The sequence below is a fragment of the Amblyraja radiata genome, chromosome 7, assembly GCF_010909765.2.
Source record: "Amblyraja radiata isolate CabotCenter1 chromosome 7, sAmbRad1.1.pri, whole genome shotgun sequence".
Lineage (NCBI taxonomy): Eukaryota > Metazoa > Chordata > Chondrichthyes > Rajiformes > Rajidae > Amblyraja > Amblyraja radiata.
The window spans coordinates 5762734-5782992 of NC_045962.1; the positions used below are offsets into that span (position 1 = coordinate 5762734).

The window sequence follows — 20259 nt, forward strand, 5'->3', positions numbered from 1 at the left end:
ACCTACCAGGTAAACTAAATTTAGTGGCAGACATCAGGTCACGCAAATTTAATGAAAACACCGAATGGATGTTGAATAAAAAAGTATTTGCTGATATTACAGCACGATATGGAACACCAGATATCGATCTATTCGCATCCAGGCTTAATCACCAGTTATCAAATTATGTATCGTGGGAACCAGACCCTGAGGCAGCGGCGACGGATGCATTTTCGCTGCATTGGGGGGGGGGGGGATTGTTTATTTACGCATTCCCTCCTTCCTGCCTCATCAGTCGGGTATTAAGGAAAATACAACAAGACTGCGTCTGGTATTGGTAGTACCCGATTGGCCTACTCAACCATGGTTCCCAGTGGTATTAAACATGGTATTAGAACCATGTATCACCATCCCACATAGACCAGATTTATTGCTACATCCCGTAACAAGGGATAGCCACCCATGCCATAAACATTTGAACTTATTAATTTGTAGAGTTTTAAAAACACCTCTACTACAACTGGGACTGATGGACCGAACAGTGAACATGATCTCGGCAGCCCAAAGACAGTCAACCAAAAAACAGTATCTGGTCTATATCAGGAAGTGGGCGATGCACTGCCATAAAAACAACATCACCTACAGAGACATGAACATCCCGTCTGTTCTGGAATATCTGGCAGGCCTCCACTATGATGAGGGGCTCAGTTACGGTGCCATCTACTGTGCCAGAAGTGCCCTATCGACTTACCTATGGCAGGGGACAGAGCGTTACTCTGTTGGGACTCACCCACTGGTAACAAAACTTATGAGGGGAATTTTTAATACTAATCCCCCAAGAACCAGGTACTCCCAAATATGGGATGTAAGTATTATCCTGAAGATGCTCAGGAATTGGTCTCCAGCAATAGCTCTGTCCCTACACAGACTGACAGTCATGCTAATGGCATTGGTCACAGCACAGAGGGTACAGTCACTGCATAAACTAAGACTGGACAACATGACTTCCTCAACAGAAAATATTACGTTTCATATCTATGAGTTAGTAAGCAGAACAGACAGGGATCAGCAGGCCTCAATATACAATTTAGGTCATACCCAACAGATGACCGTCTGTGTATAGTAAGACATCTGTCGTTATACATGGAGAAAACGAAAATCCTAAGAGGCAATGAGAAGGCACTTTTTGGTCAGCCACTAGCAACCACACAAAAAAATGACGGTCCAGACCATCTCAAGATGGCTGAAACAGGTGCTAACACAGGCTGGGGTGGATACTAATATTTTTTAAATCTCATTCCACCAGGGCTGCAGCTACATCGGCAGCGATACAGTTGGATGTACCAATGGACCAAATCCTCAAGGCAGCAGGATGGTCCGGAGAAAAAAACATTCCAATTATTTTACAATAAACCAGTAATGAAAACCTGGAACGTTTGCAGAAACAAATTTAAGTTCTGTAAATTAATTTAAACCCATAAAAAGTGGTTATAAATTTGTGTTAATAAATTTTATGATTTCAATGTCGAATTCATGTCCAAATTATGTTAACACAATCCCTCCTACAGTCATCAAGGCAGACGTGATGCATGGACTCGTTTCCACGGCATGAAATCACAGAGCTTTAAAATCTTCACGTAGTCACTCACGTGACTCCGAAGTTAAATAGTAAGATTAAACGAGAATTTACCAGTTTGAAGTTTGATCTGTATTTTATGAGGAGTTACGATGAGGGATTACGTGCCCTCCGCTCCCACCCTTGATCATATACTTAACTGGTATCTCTTCTCTAATCTTACTATGTTTAGTCATTACAGTTATCTGTGATTTCACCGCTGCTTTGAAGAATGACACGCATGCGTCGTGGCGGGGTTCCTCACGTAATTCCTCATCGTAACTCCTCATAAAATACAGATCAAACTTCAAACTGGTAAGTCCTCGTTTAATCTTACTATTCTTCCACCCATAGATAGCAAGATATCAGGAGAGAATGTACTATAATATACTATTGAGCATACAATATTTCCGGTGTGTAAGGGTGGATTCCCTATATGGAGGATGCCTGTGCGTGACTTTGTTTAACATGGGGAGACTGGTGCACAGACAGCCACCACACGGTTCTTGACAGATCTGAGTAAGGATCCAGTGGCATGGAGTCCAAGAAGCCTTCATCCGCCTTCTGCTGCAGCCTTCATCCGCCTTCCCAGCCGTTGTGACGCTCCACTAAATTCAGCCATTGTCCTCCGCCTGTTTCACCATTGAGGTCTTGGGTGGATTGCTCTTTGTCAAGGACCTCCCCCTCGACCTTACCCCCATGGGAAGCCCTACCAGAAGCATAGCTCCAGACGGCATCGCTCTCAGGATCTCAGGACCACACAAGCTTCTTGACAATTCACGGATATATGCACGCATCTGCACACAAACATACACATATACAGTTTATAAACAATTATCCAAATTATATGTACAACGCGAATATCACACTGTCAATGAACTAAAACTTAACCGTCATCATAGCCCTTCGTCATTCTTATACCTGGAAAATAATTATTTTGCACTTCTTCTTAAACTGAGTAATGTTTGTGCTTTGCTTGAGTTCCAAGGGAGTGGTCCCTGCGGAGTGTACAAAAGGGTGGGGTGGGAGGTGGGATCATATTGTAACTGGTGAAAATGTCGAAGAATGATGAGCTAGATGTGGAGGCTGGTGGGGTGAAGTGAGGACTAGGGGATCTCTATCACTGTGTTTGGAAGGAGGCAACAAGAATAGAAGTGTGGGAAAAAGATACGGGTGCAGGAAAAAGATATAGGTGAGGGCTCCATCAATTAAGCGTCGGGGGGAGCCCTGTTTCCTGAAAATGGAGGACATTTCAGATGCCCTGGAGTGGAAGGCCGCATCTCGAGAACAGATACGAAGGAGACAGGAGCTTTATTGGAGACAGGGTGCGAAGAGGTATTTTCTAAATAGCTGTGGGAATCTTTACATATTATTTTTTGTATTTTGTCACTGGCTCCATTTTCTGCTTTGTCCTACTCTCCAGCTCATTTCTTCTGCAGGAGTGCTGAACTTAATTGCTCTTCCTTACTTATAGGAATATATTTGGATTATATACAAAAGGCGCCCTTTTCAAGGGATTAACATTTTTACCATTCCTAGACTTTGTTTGCTTCAGCGTAGTCTGTCTCAGATTGCTGAAATTGCCCTCTTCCTGTCAAGTATTATTCGTGTTTGCTCCTGTTTGCGTTATTCGTGTTTTGATGACTAATTTTAAACCTTGTGATTCAGTTATTTCATCTTTGGTCTTTCAAGGACTTTCTTTCTTACTTGCAGTGCAGTGCCACAATAGCTGTCCTTCCTCATTTTACACCAGAAGGTTAAGCATTCAGTCCTTTCTTCATGTCTCCATTGTCATAACTACGTTGGTTCCACATGGCTCTTTTGTGCCTGAGCAAAATAATCTTGGGGGTATTTTTTATATACAGCCACCAACACTCCAAACTTTTTTAAAGTTGAATTATTCCCTCTGCAGATGCTGCCTGACCCACTGTGTTCCTCCAGCATTATATTTTGCCCAAGTTTTTTTTTTAATTTTCTGCTCCCATCCAATTCCGTATTTGTTTTACAATTCCATCTATTCTCATCCTGTGTGCATTTCTACCTTTTTTCTTTGTGAGGATATTTATGAGGACAGTTGAAGTTTCAGCAGGATATAATACATTTCCTATTATCTGCCATTTGTAGGACTTTGGTAGCACCAGTACGGTTTACTTTTCTATCTTAATTATTAATTATCATTATTAATCCTTACTAAAATCTACGACATTTTAAGTGTCTTTTTAAAAAATGTTTCAAAATATTATAATACATTTCCCAATAAACCAGGTAAGTTTAAAGGGGGAATGGGATATGGAACCCTGGTCAGATTAAGGAGAGTACAAGAAGTGGGACTTGCTAGCTGTGATGGAGCACGGGAACCAGGGCTCCAGCAAGTTGCAATGGATGCAGGTACCAGGGCCCTAAGTGAGTTAGATGAGAGCACAGCAAATATTAACTGATAAGCCAGATGCCAAACCATTAGGAGTTTTGAATAGTCGGATAGCAGACTATTGGAGATGAGCTGTATTAGTTATTGGATCTAGTGTTTGGTTTGAGTTGGAAGTTCGAATTAATTATGTGTTGATTTTGAATATCATTTTTATTGGAGAATTCTATTTATTTTGAATATGATTCAACACATTTTTCCTCACTTATCTTCTAACGTAGCATAAATAACATCTGTTACAGAACTTCATTAACCATTCCACTGAGTCGGAAGTCTCGGTATGCCACCTATTTTGATATTGCAGTATTGCGTTGCTTGCTGCAACCGCACTGGTCTGAAGAAGGTATCCACTGGGCATTGATGTATTATTTTCAAAGGCTTCGACAGATCTTGGAGGAGAAGCCTGATAGGCCTACTGAACCAGAAATAAGCCACTTACCCAGACCACGCAGTAGTTCCATGGTAGCAACAGCTCCTTCTCTGGTTAACACTCATAAAACACAGGTAAGCAAATTATGTTCCTATCTGTGGCTTCCAATAGTCCATATCTACGTTAAAAATATTTGGTTTATAAAATAAAATGTGTGAAATAAAATAAGACCAGGCTAATCTATATCATATACTTATTAAAAGTCTGATCTTGTACGTGTGTATATGTGTGTGTGTATATGCGTGTGTATATGTGGTTGTCTTTACATCTTCGCAAAAACACTATGCGGTAACGATTACATTTTTACATAAACTGATTGACATTTTTTCCTCGAGGCTGAGAACACCTTCACTGAACATTTTATGCTTTATTTCTCGATTACTGATTAAAAGTAAGTTAGAAGTTTAAAAACATCAAAAGACTTTGAATTTAAAACGACCAGCTTTCACTGATGTCGTCACAATGGCTTGGCAGTGATCAGCTTCACTGAAGATTTCATCCTATATTTCAGGTTATTCACGATTAAAGCTTTAAAAATGCTAACTTTCACAAGACTTTTACTGGTAAAATCATTCCTGTCAGCTTCCAACACACTTCGATCCAATGTTGCAACACAGGAACACTCTGAACCTTTCACCTCACAGGAGGGGGAGGAAAGTAACCATTTCGATCCTTGAGAAGGCAGCAAAATAGAGACATCTCATTAATGTTGAATTAAAAACTTACTAATTTAACCATAAGGCAATTATAATTAATACCTTGTGCAACTAGCTTTATTTATGCACAGCAACAATTATATGCATTGTAAGTTTAAATTTTATTCGCATTTCAAAATGGTGTTCTTTTTTTGGATCAGACCGAGTGATGTTTGGAGGAACATTTACTAACAGGGAGATAAACCCACTGGTGTACAAGAAACATTTTTTCTCTTTTTTGCAGGGAAGCTACAACTTTATAGTGTCTGCAGTTTCTTGCAGGATTATCCCATTTGAGAGAGACCCCTGTCACATTTATTTGAAATGGGTCAAATATGTATTCCAATCATCTAATGTTGTGATTGTCACATTTTAATGAACCATTGAAAAAATCCCTCACTCCCCTGTGTAATCTGTGACAATTGAAAATAGTTAAAATCTTACTTTTGTCATTATAAGGATCTTACTCTGAAATGTAATGAAGGGGAAAAGTCCCTGAGTTCTGAAACATTTTCAAAGTTGTCCGTGACAAACCTTAGAAGACAGGCAGTTCCAGACCTTTCCACTGATCTTGGATTGAACATCTTCAAAAAGGTAAAGAAAAATTTTGGAGATGGTTATTATCCCAGATCTAAAAGTTTAAAAGTGATATTGCTGATGTAATTTATATTGTAGTTAAGTATTATTTACCCTTAAGTATCTAGTTTTAGTTATAGACAGTGTTATTCTAAGTAAGTAAAAACTATCAGTATTTCTAAGTATCTTTTGCTCTCTCAGTTAGGTATGTGCTAGGACAAATTCATATTTGTACATAAAATATAAGAAATGGAAAGATGGATCCTTCGGATCTTCAAATCTGTTCTGCCATTCAACAAAATATCAGCTGATCTATTACTGCAACACCATTTGCGTGCGCTTTACCATATCTTTGATTTATTTAAGGTCCAGAAATCTATTATAATATTTTTAATGCAGTTAATGACTTGCATGCCATGTAATCGGCAAAGATACCTACCCTATTCTCCAGCATTTTGTGCCTACCCTATTCTATCTTTTCTTCGATAAGAGATCCATCTTAACAGAATTCAGCTGCCTAATCTTTGCTGTGTTACCTCTATAGTAAATATATTACTCTACTCTGTGCAATCTCACAAAGACCCAGTGTAATTGCAGTAGGAAATCTCTGGACGTAAATCATGTTGCAAAATAACCATTTGCCTTGCTTAATTGCCTGTTGGCCTGCATGTTTGATTTTTGTGATTAATATAGGACACCAAGCATTAGGACATCACCATTTCCTAGTCTCATTTAAAAAATACAAAACATTTCTGTTTTCCAGTGGTTAGCTTTGGATTTTGCCACATTGTACTCCATGTGATTTGAAGTTACCCACTTAATTAGCTTGTTTACATGTCTTGAGCCTTTGTTGCAATTTTATTACTACTCACATTTCCAATTAGTTTTGTGTTCTCACCAAACTGAGAAATGCTATATATTTTTTTAAAGAGGCATAAAGTGCTGGAGTAACTCAGCGGGTCAAGCAGAATATCTGGAGAACATTGATAGGTGATGTTTCTGGTTGTGACTTCTTCAGACTGATTGTACGGGAAGGGGGAGAAAGCGGGAAGGAAGGAGAGGCAGGACAACACCTGGCAGGTAATATGTTGAGGAGTGAGTAGGAAGGAACTGCAGATGCTAGTTTACACCGAAGATAGATACAAAATATTGGAATATCCCAGTGAGGCAGGCAACATCTCTGGAAAGAAGGAATGGGTGACGTTTCAGGTCGAGACCCTTCCTCAAACCGAGAGTCAGGGGAAAGGGAGACACAGAGATAAGGGATAAGAGATAAGAAATATGTTGATACAGGTGAGGGATGATTTTGATAGATAGATGATAAGCAACTGGGAGTTCCCATAGGTCTTGGTCCGAGCGCAAATGTTTAGCGAAACGATCACCAAGTCAATGGTTGGTACAGAAGGCCACATCAGGAACACCGGATGCAGTAGAGGAGTTACAAGTATCCCACTTAGAAAGACTGCTAGGATCCCTGGATGGAGGTGCAGGAGAAGGTTTATGAGCAATGGTTATAACCCTTGCGGTTTTAGGGGAAAGTCCCGGGGGAAAGGGTGGTCTGTATGGGAAGGGATGAGTGAATCGAGTTGCGGAGGGAGCGGTCTTTACCGAATTCAAAGAAAGGTGGAGATGGGAAGATGGGATCATATTGGAAGTGACAGAAATGTCAGTTCAGTTCATTTCTGTTTAGTTTATTGTCATGTGTACTAAGGTACAGTGAAATACTTCTGTTCAATGCTAACCAACCAGTGGAAAGACAATACATGATTACAATCGAGCCATTCCCAGTGTATAGACACATGATAAGGGAATAACATTTAGTGCAAGGTAAAGCCAGTAAGATCCCATCAAAGATAGTCCAAGTGTTTCCGATTAGGTAGATAGTAGTTCAGGACTACTCTCTGGTTGCATGCAGTAGGGTAGTTCAGTTGCCTGATAACTGCTGGGAATAAACTGTCCCTGAATCTGGAGGTATGTGTTTCACACTTCTACACCTTTTACCCGATGGGAGTGGGGAGAAGAGGGAATGGCCAGGGTGCGACTTGTCCGTGATTATGCTGATGGCCTTACCGGGGCAGAGTGTGGTATAAATGGAGTCAATGGAAGGGATGCTGGTTTGTGTGATGGTCTGGGCTGCGTCCACAATTTGCTGCAATTTCTTGCTGTCTTGGACGGAGCTGTTCCCAAACCAAGCTGTGATGCATCCTGATAAAATGCTTTCTACGGCGCATCAGAGGATGATGTGTTTGGATGCAGAGGCTGGTGGGGTGAAAGGTGAGGAGCAGGGGAACTCTATCATTGATCTGGGGGAAGGAGGTGTGAGGGCAGAACGACAAGACAAAGGACATTTATTATCACATACACCAATTGGTGTAGTGAAATTTGACTTGCCAATGCAGCACGAATAAAGATAATACAAAACATTAAAGAATTTAACAGTAAACATAAAAACATCCCCCCACAATGGTTCCCACTGTGGGGGAAGGCAGCAAAGTCCAGTCCCATCCCCAGGTCACCCAAAGTCGGGCCTAGTGAGGCCTCCGCAGTCGCCGCTGAGGAGACACGGGTGAGTGATCCATCTATGACAGCAGGGGAGAAACCTCGTTTACCATGTTTACATCTCCGATGTCCTAGAATGGAAAGCCTCATCTTGGGAGCATATGCCACAGAGACAGTGACAATGAGAGTAGGGGATAGCGTCTTTGCAAGAGGCAGGGTGGGAGGACATGTAATTCAGATAATTGTAGGAGTTGGTATATTTATAGTAGTCATCAGTCAATAGTGCAGAGGGAGCTTTAGTCTGTTCAGATAATTCAAAAATTTAGCTTGCAAAGATTTTGGCCTTGACGATCAATCCATGTCATGCCCCGCTCATCGCAGCTGCCAACCTGCACTGGACCTACTTATTCCTTCTCCTTGATTTTTTTTTTAGAAAACTTTTAGTCCATTACCCCAAATCCATATGTTAACTTGGCTGATTACTCTCCTGTATAAAAACACTATCTCTGACACCTCTCACCCCTTTATTGACCTTTTGGTCTCCATCATGGGACAGTTTATCAACTTCCACTTACCTCATCTACTGCATCCGGTGCTCCCGGTGTGGCCTCCTATACCTCGGTGACTGTTTCACTGAACACTTGCGCTTGGTCTGCTTTTCCACAAATTCTCCTTTAAAACTTGTTCCTCTCACCTTAAGCTTTTGATACATGTGTTATGGGGAAAGCATTTCTGACTAGCCTATCTATAGCTCTCATAATTTTATAAACTCCGTCAGATCACTCATCCTCGGAAAACAAGCTCAGCCTATCCAATCAAATATTTTGCAATCCAGGGAGCATTCTGGCAAACCTCCTCTGTCCTTTCTCTCTCTCTCTCTCTCTCTCTCTCTCTCTCTCTCTCGAGGGCAATCACATCCTTCCTATATGTGGTGACCAGAATCCAAGTGGAGTTATACCCTCCAATTTACCGAAACCGTTCCAAATTTCGGTCAAAATTTTAGAAGATGTACTGTCTTTCTCTTTCACCATCTCTTTCAAAACTCTAGCATTTAGATTATCAGGTCCTTGGAATTTAGTTGTTTTCAGGCTAGTTTATTTCTTTTAGCAATTTACTAAAGTACTCTATTCGCTTTTTTCCATGGAGACATAAACCTGGATCATTTGATTATGGTTATTTTAAAACTAGCAGTAACTAAACCAATAAATGTCTTCTAAAGAAATATTATATGCAGTTTTATTATAGATTCCAGCATTTTTCAAACAAATGTTAGGCTAACAGTTTCCTATTTACTCCCTCCCTTCTTTCGAGTCATATTGTACAGGCCAGAAATTGGCCCTTTGGCCCACCCACTTCATGCTGATCTTTTGCTCACCAACTCCAATTCCAGTCCACTGTGCTACTGAGTGGCTCAGTAGCACAGCGGTAGAGTTGCTGCCGCACTGTGCCAGAGACCCAGATTTGATCCTGACTACGGGTGCTGTCTGCGGAGTTCGTATGTTCTCCCTGTGACCATGTGGGTTTTCTCCGGGTGTGCCGATTTCCTCCCATTTTCTAAAGACCAGCAGGTTTGTAGGTTAATTGGCTTTTGTAAAATTGCCCCTTAATGTGTAGAGAGTGGAAGAGAAAGTGAGATAACATAGAACTAGTGTGAACGGGTGATCGATGGTCAGCATGGACTTGGAGGGCCAAAGGCCTGTTTCCATGCTGCATCTCTAAACTATTTGTGATAAGTTGACTACTGAAGGTGTAGCACTTGGCAGCGAAGTATGTTTTGATGCACATTGCCCCAAATGTGTAGGATGCTAAAGTGGGATAACATTGAACTAGTGTACGGTGATCATTGGTCGGCATGGACTCTGTGGACTGAAGGTTTCCAAGTTGTATCTTTTTAAACTATCTCATATCCTTCTGTAACTGTCTAAGTGCTTCTTAAACATTAATTGTTTTTTTTTAAAGTATAAACGCAGACTTGTTCAGTCTAAAATACACTAATTTGTGACCCACATCAAACACTATTTAATAATAAAATCTATACGTATACTAATAAAATGTATTATCTGTGTACTAGTTCAAGAGCCGTAAAGAGGACCGTGAACGCAAAGGCTCTATCCCATTCCATCATCCAGGTAAAAAGAGACAACGGCGAATGGGAATGCCTTTTCTTCTACATGAGGACCATTTAGATGTATCACCGACTCGAAGCACATTCTCTTTTGGAAGCTTTTCTGGAACTGGGGACGAAAAACGTGGTTTGGATAGAGGAGGTTGGCAAGCTACGATACTAGGTTAGCCAAGTACAATAGCATAGAGTGCCCTCCATAATGTTTGGGACAAAGATCCATCATTTATTTATTTGCCTCTGTACTTCACAATTTGAAATTTGTAATAGAAAAAATCACATGTGGTTAAAGTACACATTGTCAGATTGTAATTAAGGCCATTTTTATACATTTTGGTTTCACCATATAGAAATTACTGCAGTGTTTATACATAGCCCCCCCATTCCAGTGCACCATAATGTTTGGGGCACACCAATGTCATGTAAATGAAAGTAGTCATGTTTGGTATTTTGTTGCATATCCTTTGCATGCAATGACTGCTTGAAGTCTGCGATTCATGGACATCACCAGTTGCTGGTGTCCTCTCTGGTGATGCTCTGCCACGCCTGCATTGCAGCCATCTTTAGCTCATGCTTGTTTTGGGGGCTAGTCCCCTTCAGTTTTCTCTTCAGCATATAAAAGGCATGCTCAATTGGGTTCAGATCGGATGATTGACTTTAGCAGTATGTTTGGGATCATTGTCTTGCTGTAGAATGAACAGCAGGCCAATGAGTTTTGAGGCATTTGTTTGAACTTGAGCAGAAAGGATGTGTCTATACACCTCAGAATTCATTATGCTACTGCCATCAGCAGTTGTGTCATCAATGAAGATAAGTGAGCCTGTACCTTCCTTCAGCAGCCATACATGCCCAGGCCATAACACCCTCACCACCGTGTTTCACAGATGAGGTGGTATGCATTTGATGTTGGGCAGTTCCTTCTCCCCTCCATAGTTTGCTCTTGCCATCACTCTGATATGTTAATCTTCGTCTCATTTGTCCACAAGACCTTTTTCCAGAACTGTGGTTGCTGTTTTAAGTATTTCTTGGCAAACTGTAACCCGGCCATCCTATTTTTGCAGCTAAGCAGTGGTTTGCAGTGGTTTGTATCTTGCAGTGTAGCCTCTGTATTTCTGCTCATGATGTCTTCTGCGAACACTGGGCATTGACAAATCCACTCCTGACCCCTGAAAAGTTTTTGTTGTGATCTGTCGGACAGGTGTTAGGGGATTTTCCTTTATTATATATTCTGTCATCAGCTGTGGAGGTCTTCCTTGGCCTGTCAGTCCCTTTGCGATTAGTAAGCTCACCAATGCTCTTTCTTTTTAATGATGTTCCAAACAGTTGATTTTGGTAAGCCTAAGGTTTGGCTAATGTCTCTAACAGTTTTATTCTTGTTTCTCAGTCTCTTCTTTGTCTTTCATTGGCACAACTTTGGTCCTCATTTTGATAAACAGCAATAAAAGTTTCCATCGGTCTGGAGGAAAGGACTGGAGGAAAAACATTACCTGCATTAAGGAGGCAATTAAACACACCTGATCAAATTATTAATGCCTGTGAAGCCATGTGTCTTAAACATCACGGTGTCCTGAAATGGGGGGAACTATGTACTGGATAAACACAGCTGTAATTTCTATGTGATGAAACCAAAAATGTATTAAAATGGCCTTTAATAAAATCTGACAATGTTCACTTTAACCACATGTGATTTTTTTTATTTTTTACATATGGAGTACTGAGGCAAATAAATAAATGATGGGTCTTTGTCCCAAACATTATAGAGGGCACTGTATTTGTTTCACATAACTTCCCTAGTCTCATCCAACACGAGACCAATGTTTATTTGAGCTGCACTTATCCATTTCATATATTTGCCGACTTCCTTGCTCTCTGTTTTTATATACTTTACGAGTTTCCTCTTCTGTTCCCATCTTATCTTTCTCCATTATTTAATGCACTCCTGGTTTTTAAAATATACTATCCTCTGGCCTAACACTAATCTTTGCAGCATTTTATGTTTTTCAATTTAATGCCATCCTCTAACTTCCTCAGTCATAGATCCTCCGTGTGAAGTTACTTTCTCACCAGAACATTCACTGGGGGCGCTGCACTGGCAGCAGCCTCTACCTACAGCCTGTCTGTTATTTCTATCTTTTTTTTAATTTTTAGTTAGTCTAAAGTCTTGTGTTGGGGGAAACTTTTACTTTTCTATGTGGGGGAGGGGGCAGGGTAAGGGGGAAACCGTTTCCCAGTCTCTTCCTGGCGGGGACGCGACTATTTCTCCGAGTTGCGTCCTCGCCCCCCACCTACCAGCTGGATCGGAGCGGCCTTTCCTGCCGGGGACCGAGTACCGGACCAGGGCTGCTACAGCGACGGCGCAGCGCTGGAGTCACCGCGGAGCGGGCGATGCCTACCTGGGTCGCCGTTTGGAGCTCCGGAGCGTTGGGCCGCTGCTCCAACATCGTGGAGCTCTGATGCGGAGAGCTTCCAACGCGGGCGGCGCTGAACAACATCGTGGAGTCCTGGGGCGCCTTGCAGAGGGTCTACAGCAGCGGGTCTCCACCCGGCGCGGCCTGCGGACTTTGGGAGCCGCCGACTCCGGTAGGAGGGGGCCGACTGGTGTCCACGCCGCTGAGGACGTCCCGCAGCCCCGACGTCGGACTTGTATCACCCCGGCGAGCGGTCCTGAACATCGGCCCGCCCGTAGCTGCAACTGCGGAGGGCTTGGGGAGGCCCTGACCACGGGGAACAATGGAGGAAGAGACTGACTTTGGTGCCTTCCCACACAGTGGGAAACTTTGATTCTGCTGTGTGGGGATGTTTTATGTCAAACCCTATAGTGTGTTGTGTCCCTTTTTTTTTTATTGTATGGCTGTATGGGAATTTCATTTCACTGTGCCATCTGGCACATGTGATGAATAAATCTATCTTGTATCTTTGTAGCGACTTATGAAATATCTTTTTAAGATATCTGCCATTACTGATCTGCTATCTTACCATGTAACATATTTTTCCATATTGTTTTGTCCCACTCTACCTTCGTACCTAAAGCTTAGGAGACTAGTTTCTGACCTTAGCTTCTCAGTCTTCAACTGATTTTGAAATTTGACCATGTTTTTATCACTTCCTGGGGGATGCCTTACTGTTGGACCATTCACTGATCCAATCTCATTAAGTAATACCAAATTTAAAAGAGCCCGTTCCTTGATTGGTTCCTCAGCAAAATATCACTTTAAGAATGATAAATGTGGAATGCATTCTATGAACTCCCCCTCAAGTCCACCCGTGCCAATTTAATTTCTTCAGTCTTTATGCTAATTAAGATTGTCTACCCTTGCTGCATCTTACAAGCTCCTATTATTTTTTGATTTATACTTTGTTCTACAGCAGAACCACTATTAGGTACTGCTACTGCTATCTGTACCTTACTTACTCTTACTTTATTTTTAACCTCGACTCAGACAGAACCTATATATGAAGCTTCAGAACCAATATAATTGTTGTGATCTGATTCTTTATGACCAGATCTACCCCATTTATTTTCTCCTGTCTGTCCTACCAAAATGTCAGATACCCTTTTATATTTATTTTATATTTATATTCCCCCCCCCACCAGCCTGGTTCAGGAACCAAACACATGTCTAAAATTAATATTGGACCATACCCATTTATTTCTGTTTGTTATTAAATTGCTTAAATTGCAAACATTATTCATATTAGGGAGATATGGTTTGTTTTGTTGTATTTTTGTTATAATTTGGATTTGAATCTTTCGATATGTTTCAATGATGTCTGGTTAATATATAAATAATTTTCATTAATGCTCTTTTGAAAAAAAAATCTTTCACAGGAAAGTTTACCCGACGAGGCAGTTCAGATGCTGCAACAGAAATGGAAAGCATGAGTGCTAAGCATTCTCATTCTCATCACACCTTGCTGAGTGACATGCCTGATCACTCTAACAGCCATGGAGATAATACAGTTAAAGATGGTAAGGTGTATAGTAGATAACTAAGTCTACTAAGGTAACTGTGTAACTAATTATCTACCTTTTTGATAGGGAATTGTGTTGTCGCACTGTCTATTGCAAAGTAAAATTTGAACAAAAATAAAAACATCCCCATATTTGGAAAATTTATAAATGTTATTTACTCCACATTTAATTTCTTTGGGCTTTTGCACCTCACCACCAACGCTCTCACCAAAATCATGGTTGCTCAGTTCTGCCTGTGGTGATAACTTTTGAAATGATTTGTACTTATTTTCTTAGGCTTTCAAACTTAAATCCATGAGTTTGAACTCAACTAAAATCGATTCTCATTATGCATATGAAAATACTGATTTATTCATCATTAAGTGTTAGGTTTACTGTCTATTGTGAAAAGGTGCCTATATATGAAACTGAGCATGGGGATAAAATAAATGAACAGTAGATATGTTTTCAAAGTGTTCTGAGAATCTGCCATGTGATTAGCCCAGATACCCATCTGAATTTGCTCCTTATATTTAAGTGACGTTGAAGTCAGTTGAGGAACCTTGTGAAGCAACCTACTTCATTTTCTTTGATCAGTATGGGTCATCTGTAGGATATAGTCTTATAAAGTCCCACCTTTGCATACCCCTTACTTTGGGAATAAAACAGTAGAATGAAAAAATGCTGCAGATGCTGGAAATCTAAAATGAAAACAGAAAATGCTGAAAATACTTAGCAGACCAGGCTAGATTTGTGGGCAAAGAAACAATTGACATTTCAGGTTGAAAACCTCTGTCAAAATAGGGATGGAAAGCAAAGAAGTGTGTTAAGCTGCGGAGATGGTGGACAGAGTAAAACCAGGGGGACTGGGAATAATCTGTAAAAGTGATTATCTGGTCAGTGAGGGAGAATACGGACAAAATAATGTAAACAATATGCTGTAGGAATTGTGAAATGCCGAGCAAGAAAATGGTGACGCTGCACTTGATCATCACTTCTACTGTGGGCAAAAAACAAGAGACAGAAAAACAAACAAGCTGCGCCAACATGAATGATTGGAGCAAGAGAAGAAGTTGTAGAATTCAGTACTGAATCCAGAAGGTTGCAACGTGCACAGATAGAAGATGAGGTGTTCCTCAAGCTTGCATTGAACCTCTTAGTAACAGTGCAGGAGGCCACAGACTGATTGATCAAAGTGAGAGGGGGATGGGGAATTAAAATGGCCAGACTAAATCCAGTTTGGTTTGATTAATCGCAGCCTCAGTAGGTAAACTAAATTACCAGAGTAATTGTAGCATTAAATTGTAAAATTGACAAAATTGTAACTTGGGATGGTCTTGAAGCTCAGATAAATGTGAGGGAAATAAATGCGTGGTTGCTGCAAATTATTCCTGCAATTTGATAATCTTTAACTCAGAAGACTCATTTTCTCCCAATATTGCATATGATTGGGTCACAAAATCATGTAATTCGTGGCATATACCACCAGTACATCTAAGCCATTGTATTACATTTTAACTTTGCATTTGAAGTTAAAGTTATGGAAAAAAGCATCTTAATTAATTTTATATTTTGCAGTGAGATCACAGATTTCCACAATCACAGTAGCTACTTTCAACACAACGGTAGCCTCGTTCAATGTGGGATATTCTGATTTCTTCAGTGATCACATGCGAAAACTATATAATCAAGTGGCTATACCAGAATTACCCCATGAGCCACTGGCATGTGCCAACCTGCCCCGCAGTCTGACTGATTCCTGTATAAACTATACCTGCCTTGAGGAAACAGAAAACATGGAAGGAACTAACAATTTTATCAAGAAAAATGGGATGCTTGATATAGCGGTAAAGTTTTATGACAAAACTAGGCTGTTTGGTTTTAGAAGGTGTAAAATAAAGTCTGAGGAATTAAGATATTAGTTATTCATTATCTCAATCTTTTGGGAAAACAAAATTTATTTTAAAGCTGTTGTCGCTATTATCGATAGTCTACTCATAATTTTGAAATTATCTTCTTCAAATTCTTTCTAAATTCAAGCTGAAATAATAGAAGGTAACAACTTTGGTTTATTAAGGTTTAATTGTTGACTTGAAATTAACCGGAACAAATTGCAAATATATTCTAAATTTCATTCAAAATCAATGAACCAGTGATCATGATGTATTTAAGATAAGTTTAAGAATCCGTTTTAAAATATGTTGTCAAAATTTTTACAGAGAAGATATTACCTAGTCAAATATTATTTTCTGTCTTGTACATATCTCATAGTTTTTCAGTTTTTCAAATACGAGAAATTTCCAATTGCACTTGTTGTCACCAGTTTGTGCACTTGTATTATAGTACATTGAGCTGAAAATTATTTTATAAGCAACTACATTGAAGTTAGTCATTAATTTTGTGATATAAATCAATGAAATGTATGAAATATTAGCTGGTTGATTCACACACGAAGACTGCTCAGAGATTGATCAATTAATCTTTGGATATTAAGATATCAAGGAATGGTGCCAATTCATGACAGTTGCTCTGAGGCAAGCAGTCAGCCATGATCACCTGAGACAGCCAAAAGTCTACTTCTCCATCTATTTCTTATATTCTTCACTGATCATATTTTTATTTCCCGTTGTTCCACAGAGAAGGTGTATTGATATCCATATGTAGCAGCATTGTGTGTACCAATTTAATGAAAGAAATAGCTAAATTGTTGAGTCATTCTGTTATTTTACTACCGTACTGCAACAGTGCCCTGAGTGCCATGCAGGAGACTCTAGAGAGCATTATGGATAGTTTGCACTAGCATTACCCTCTGAACAATGACAAGTTGGTGTCAGTATTTGCTAAGACATTTGAGAAGCAACCTGTGACCTGGAGACAGTGGCGCATTTGGTAGAGCTGCTACATTACAGAGTAACCTGGGTTTGATTCTGACTTTGACTGCTGTCTGTGTGGAGTTGCACGCTCTCCCTGTGGCCGCGTGGGTTTCCTCCGGGTGATCCGGTTTTCTCCCATATCCCAAAGACGTGCGGGATTGTAGGTTAATTGACCTCTGCAATTTACCCGAGAGTGACAGTGGGATAACATAGAGCTAGTGTGAATGGGTGATCAATGGAAGGCATGGACTTGGTGGGCTGAAATGCATGTTCCCATGCTGTATCTTTCCATTCAATTCAACCACACAGCAGATTGTGGTGTCTTGAACAAAAAGTGAAGTGCTGGAGGAACTCGGCGGGTCAGGCAGCTTTTGTGGAGGGAATGGACATGGTATTTTGGATCGGGAATTGGGGGGAGAAAGCTGGAAAAGAGAGTTAGGGTGGGGCAAAGCTAAACAAGTGAGAGGTGAATCTGAAGATAGACACGTGATTTTAGTAGAGAGTCTGGGTCAGAATATGGTTGAAGAGCAGGAGAGCAAAAGGAATCATGTGGGGTGCAGTGAAAGAGGTTATCACAGAACATGTGGAGGAGAGGAGGAGAATTTATTCAAGGTAGGCAGATTTGAGGATCTCAAAACAAAAAATAAATTACTGGAAGAATTCAGCGGTTCAGGCAGCATCTGTGAGATAGATAATATTTCAGGTCGGGGCCCTCCTTCAGACTGATTAGATTAGGGGGATCTCAGCTATATCATTCACTAATTTGGTGGGGCTGGGACAAAACCTGACAAGTAATAGTTGGATCCACCTATCACTTGCCAGGTTTTGTCCCACCCCATCTTTTTTCCAACTTTCTCCTCGCTATTCTAATCAGTCTGAACCAGGGTCCCAACCTATAAGATTATCTGTCCATTCCATCCACAGATGCTGCCTGACCCGTGAGTACCTCCAGCACTTTGTATTTTGCTGTGATCTTTCAAAGTCCTTTTGAAATGCAATTTGCAGTTGTGGTTTTAGATTTGGCTGTGCTGTATCTAGTGTGCTCCTAGGAATACCTGGTACTCACAGTACCAGCTTTCAGGCAGAGCAACCGTTATGACCCAGTCTTCCTGGCATATTTTCAGATGGCATTTTGTAGTGGAGACTGTGAGCCAAGTGCGGGGAAGACGAGATTAATACATATGGGTTCCCACAGGTTGGTGTGGACCTAGTGGGCTGAATGTTTCTATGCCCTATGGCTCTGTGGTCTCATTTAATGCACGATAACATTGAAACATGAGTTCACAATTTGTTTGTGTTTAATTTCCCTTACAATAACAGTTGTCAGTTTTCCCAGTTACTTGCTGTCCTTTTGTGAATCATGCATGATGGACATTGATCTGCTATTTCCTTATTTTCCCATTATTAATTTGGGAAGACTTACTTTGTAACTCCTTTTACATGTTATGGAATATTTTAATCTTGGGTATCCTTCTTGCATTCTCTAATTTGCTTGGAGTACTGTGATCAATTTTGGTCACCCTGCTCCAGGAAGATGTCATTAGGCAGGAAAGAGTGCAGAGATTTACAGCCATATAGCTAGGTCTTGAGGAGCTAAACTATGGGGAGAGGTTGGGCATGCTAGGACTTTATTCCTCCGAGCAGAGGAGGCTGAGGGATAATCCTTCAGGGGTGTATCAAATCATGAGGGGAATAGATAGGGTGAATGCATCGTGGCTATTACCCAGGGGATGGGGAATCAATGAAAAGAGGACATAAGATAAGAGGGGAAAAATTTAATAGGAACCTGAGGACAGTGGGTATATAGAATGAGTTGCCAGAGGAAGTAGTTGAGGCAGAGAATATAACACCATTTAGAAGGCACTTGGACAGGTACATGTGTAGGAAAGGTGTGGAGAGATATGGGCCAAATGTGAGCAAATGGAACTAGCTCAAATGGGCACCTGGTCAGCAAGGATGAGTTGGGCCGATGCCTCTATTTGTGTGCTGTATGACTCTGACTCTTTTTTAAAATCTTATATTAATGGCATGATTCGTATCGACTTTGTCTTAGTCTTTCTTTGCTTTGCCTTAACATCCTGTCTAATATTCTGGTCTGACTTATTTAAATGATTTTTTCTTTAAGCTTGATAGTATCTTTGACCTCTTTTAACCATGGATAATGCATTCTCCCCTTGGAACGTTTCTTTTCCATTGAAATGTGTCTCTCTCTGTCACTGCGCCTTGATTAACTAATCTCTAAACTTAATTTGCCAGTTCATTGTAGTTAGCTCTGCTTTTGTACTCTCATATAGTCACGTCCAAATCTTGGACCCATTCTTCTCTTCTTCATACTGAATATAAAATTCAATAACATTATGATTATTAATTAATCAGTCATTAATTAATATTTTCTCATTGTACTATTATCGTCCAGCCTAGCCTTCTTAAGAAAGGAACAGGGAAAAGCCTCATAACCACAGATTTATCACCCTAACATCAGTAATAGGGAAGATACTGTAAATAAATCTTGAGGGAGAAGATTAATGAAAGGCCTGGGGTCAATCAGAAATTGCCACCATGGCTTTATCAAGAGCAGATTCTATCTGACTAATTTGATTGAAGTCCATGAAGAGTTACAGAATGTATTGAAAGGCAGGGCAGACAATGTAATTTACATAGATCTTTGTAAGAACTTATTATTGTCCACATGAGAGACTTATTCAAAAGGTTTGGGTCCATTCGATCCAGGGCAGGTTGGCAAACTGAATCCAAAATTGGCTTGGTAATTGGGATCAGAGGGTGGTGGTAGAGGATTGCTTTTGCGATTGGATGCCTGTGTTTAACGGTTTCTCACAAGGATCGTAGCTGGGTCCTTTGTGCTTGTAATATATGTAAGTGATTAGATGTCATTTATGGAAGGTATGATCAGCAAGTTTGTGGATAATAAAGATTGGCAGAGTTGTTGATAGTATGGAAAGTAATCTTAGGCTGCAGAGAGATATCAATGTGTTGGTGAAATGTGCTGAAAAATGGCTGTTGTTTAATCCAAACAAATGTGAAGTGATACATTTTGGAAGTATTAATGAGGCCAGAACATACACCAAAAATGGA

General features: G+C 40.4%; 1 protein-coding gene across 6 annotated transcripts in view; it reads left to right on the forward strand.

The window, feature by feature from the left end:
- unc80 (unc-80 homolog, NALCN channel complex subunit) overlaps positions 1–20259 on the forward strand; it is a 345386-nt gene that overhangs the window by 68594 nt on the left and 256533 nt on the right. For 5 of the 6 annotated variants that reach the window (XM_033023608.1, XM_033023610.1, XM_033023609.1 and 2 more), the window contains exons 8-12: positions 4262–4523; positions 5604–5738; positions 10291–10507; positions 14171–14311; positions 15872–16140. In XM_033023608.1, coding sequence (XP_032879499.1) covers positions 4262–4523; positions 5604–5738; positions 10291–10507; positions 14171–14311; positions 15872–16140 — 1024 coding nt within the window. The remainder of the gene's footprint in view (positions 1–4261; positions 4524–5603; positions 5739–10290; positions 10508–14170; positions 14312–15871; positions 16141–20259) is intronic. The other variant, XM_033023611.1, reaches the window with a different exon arrangement.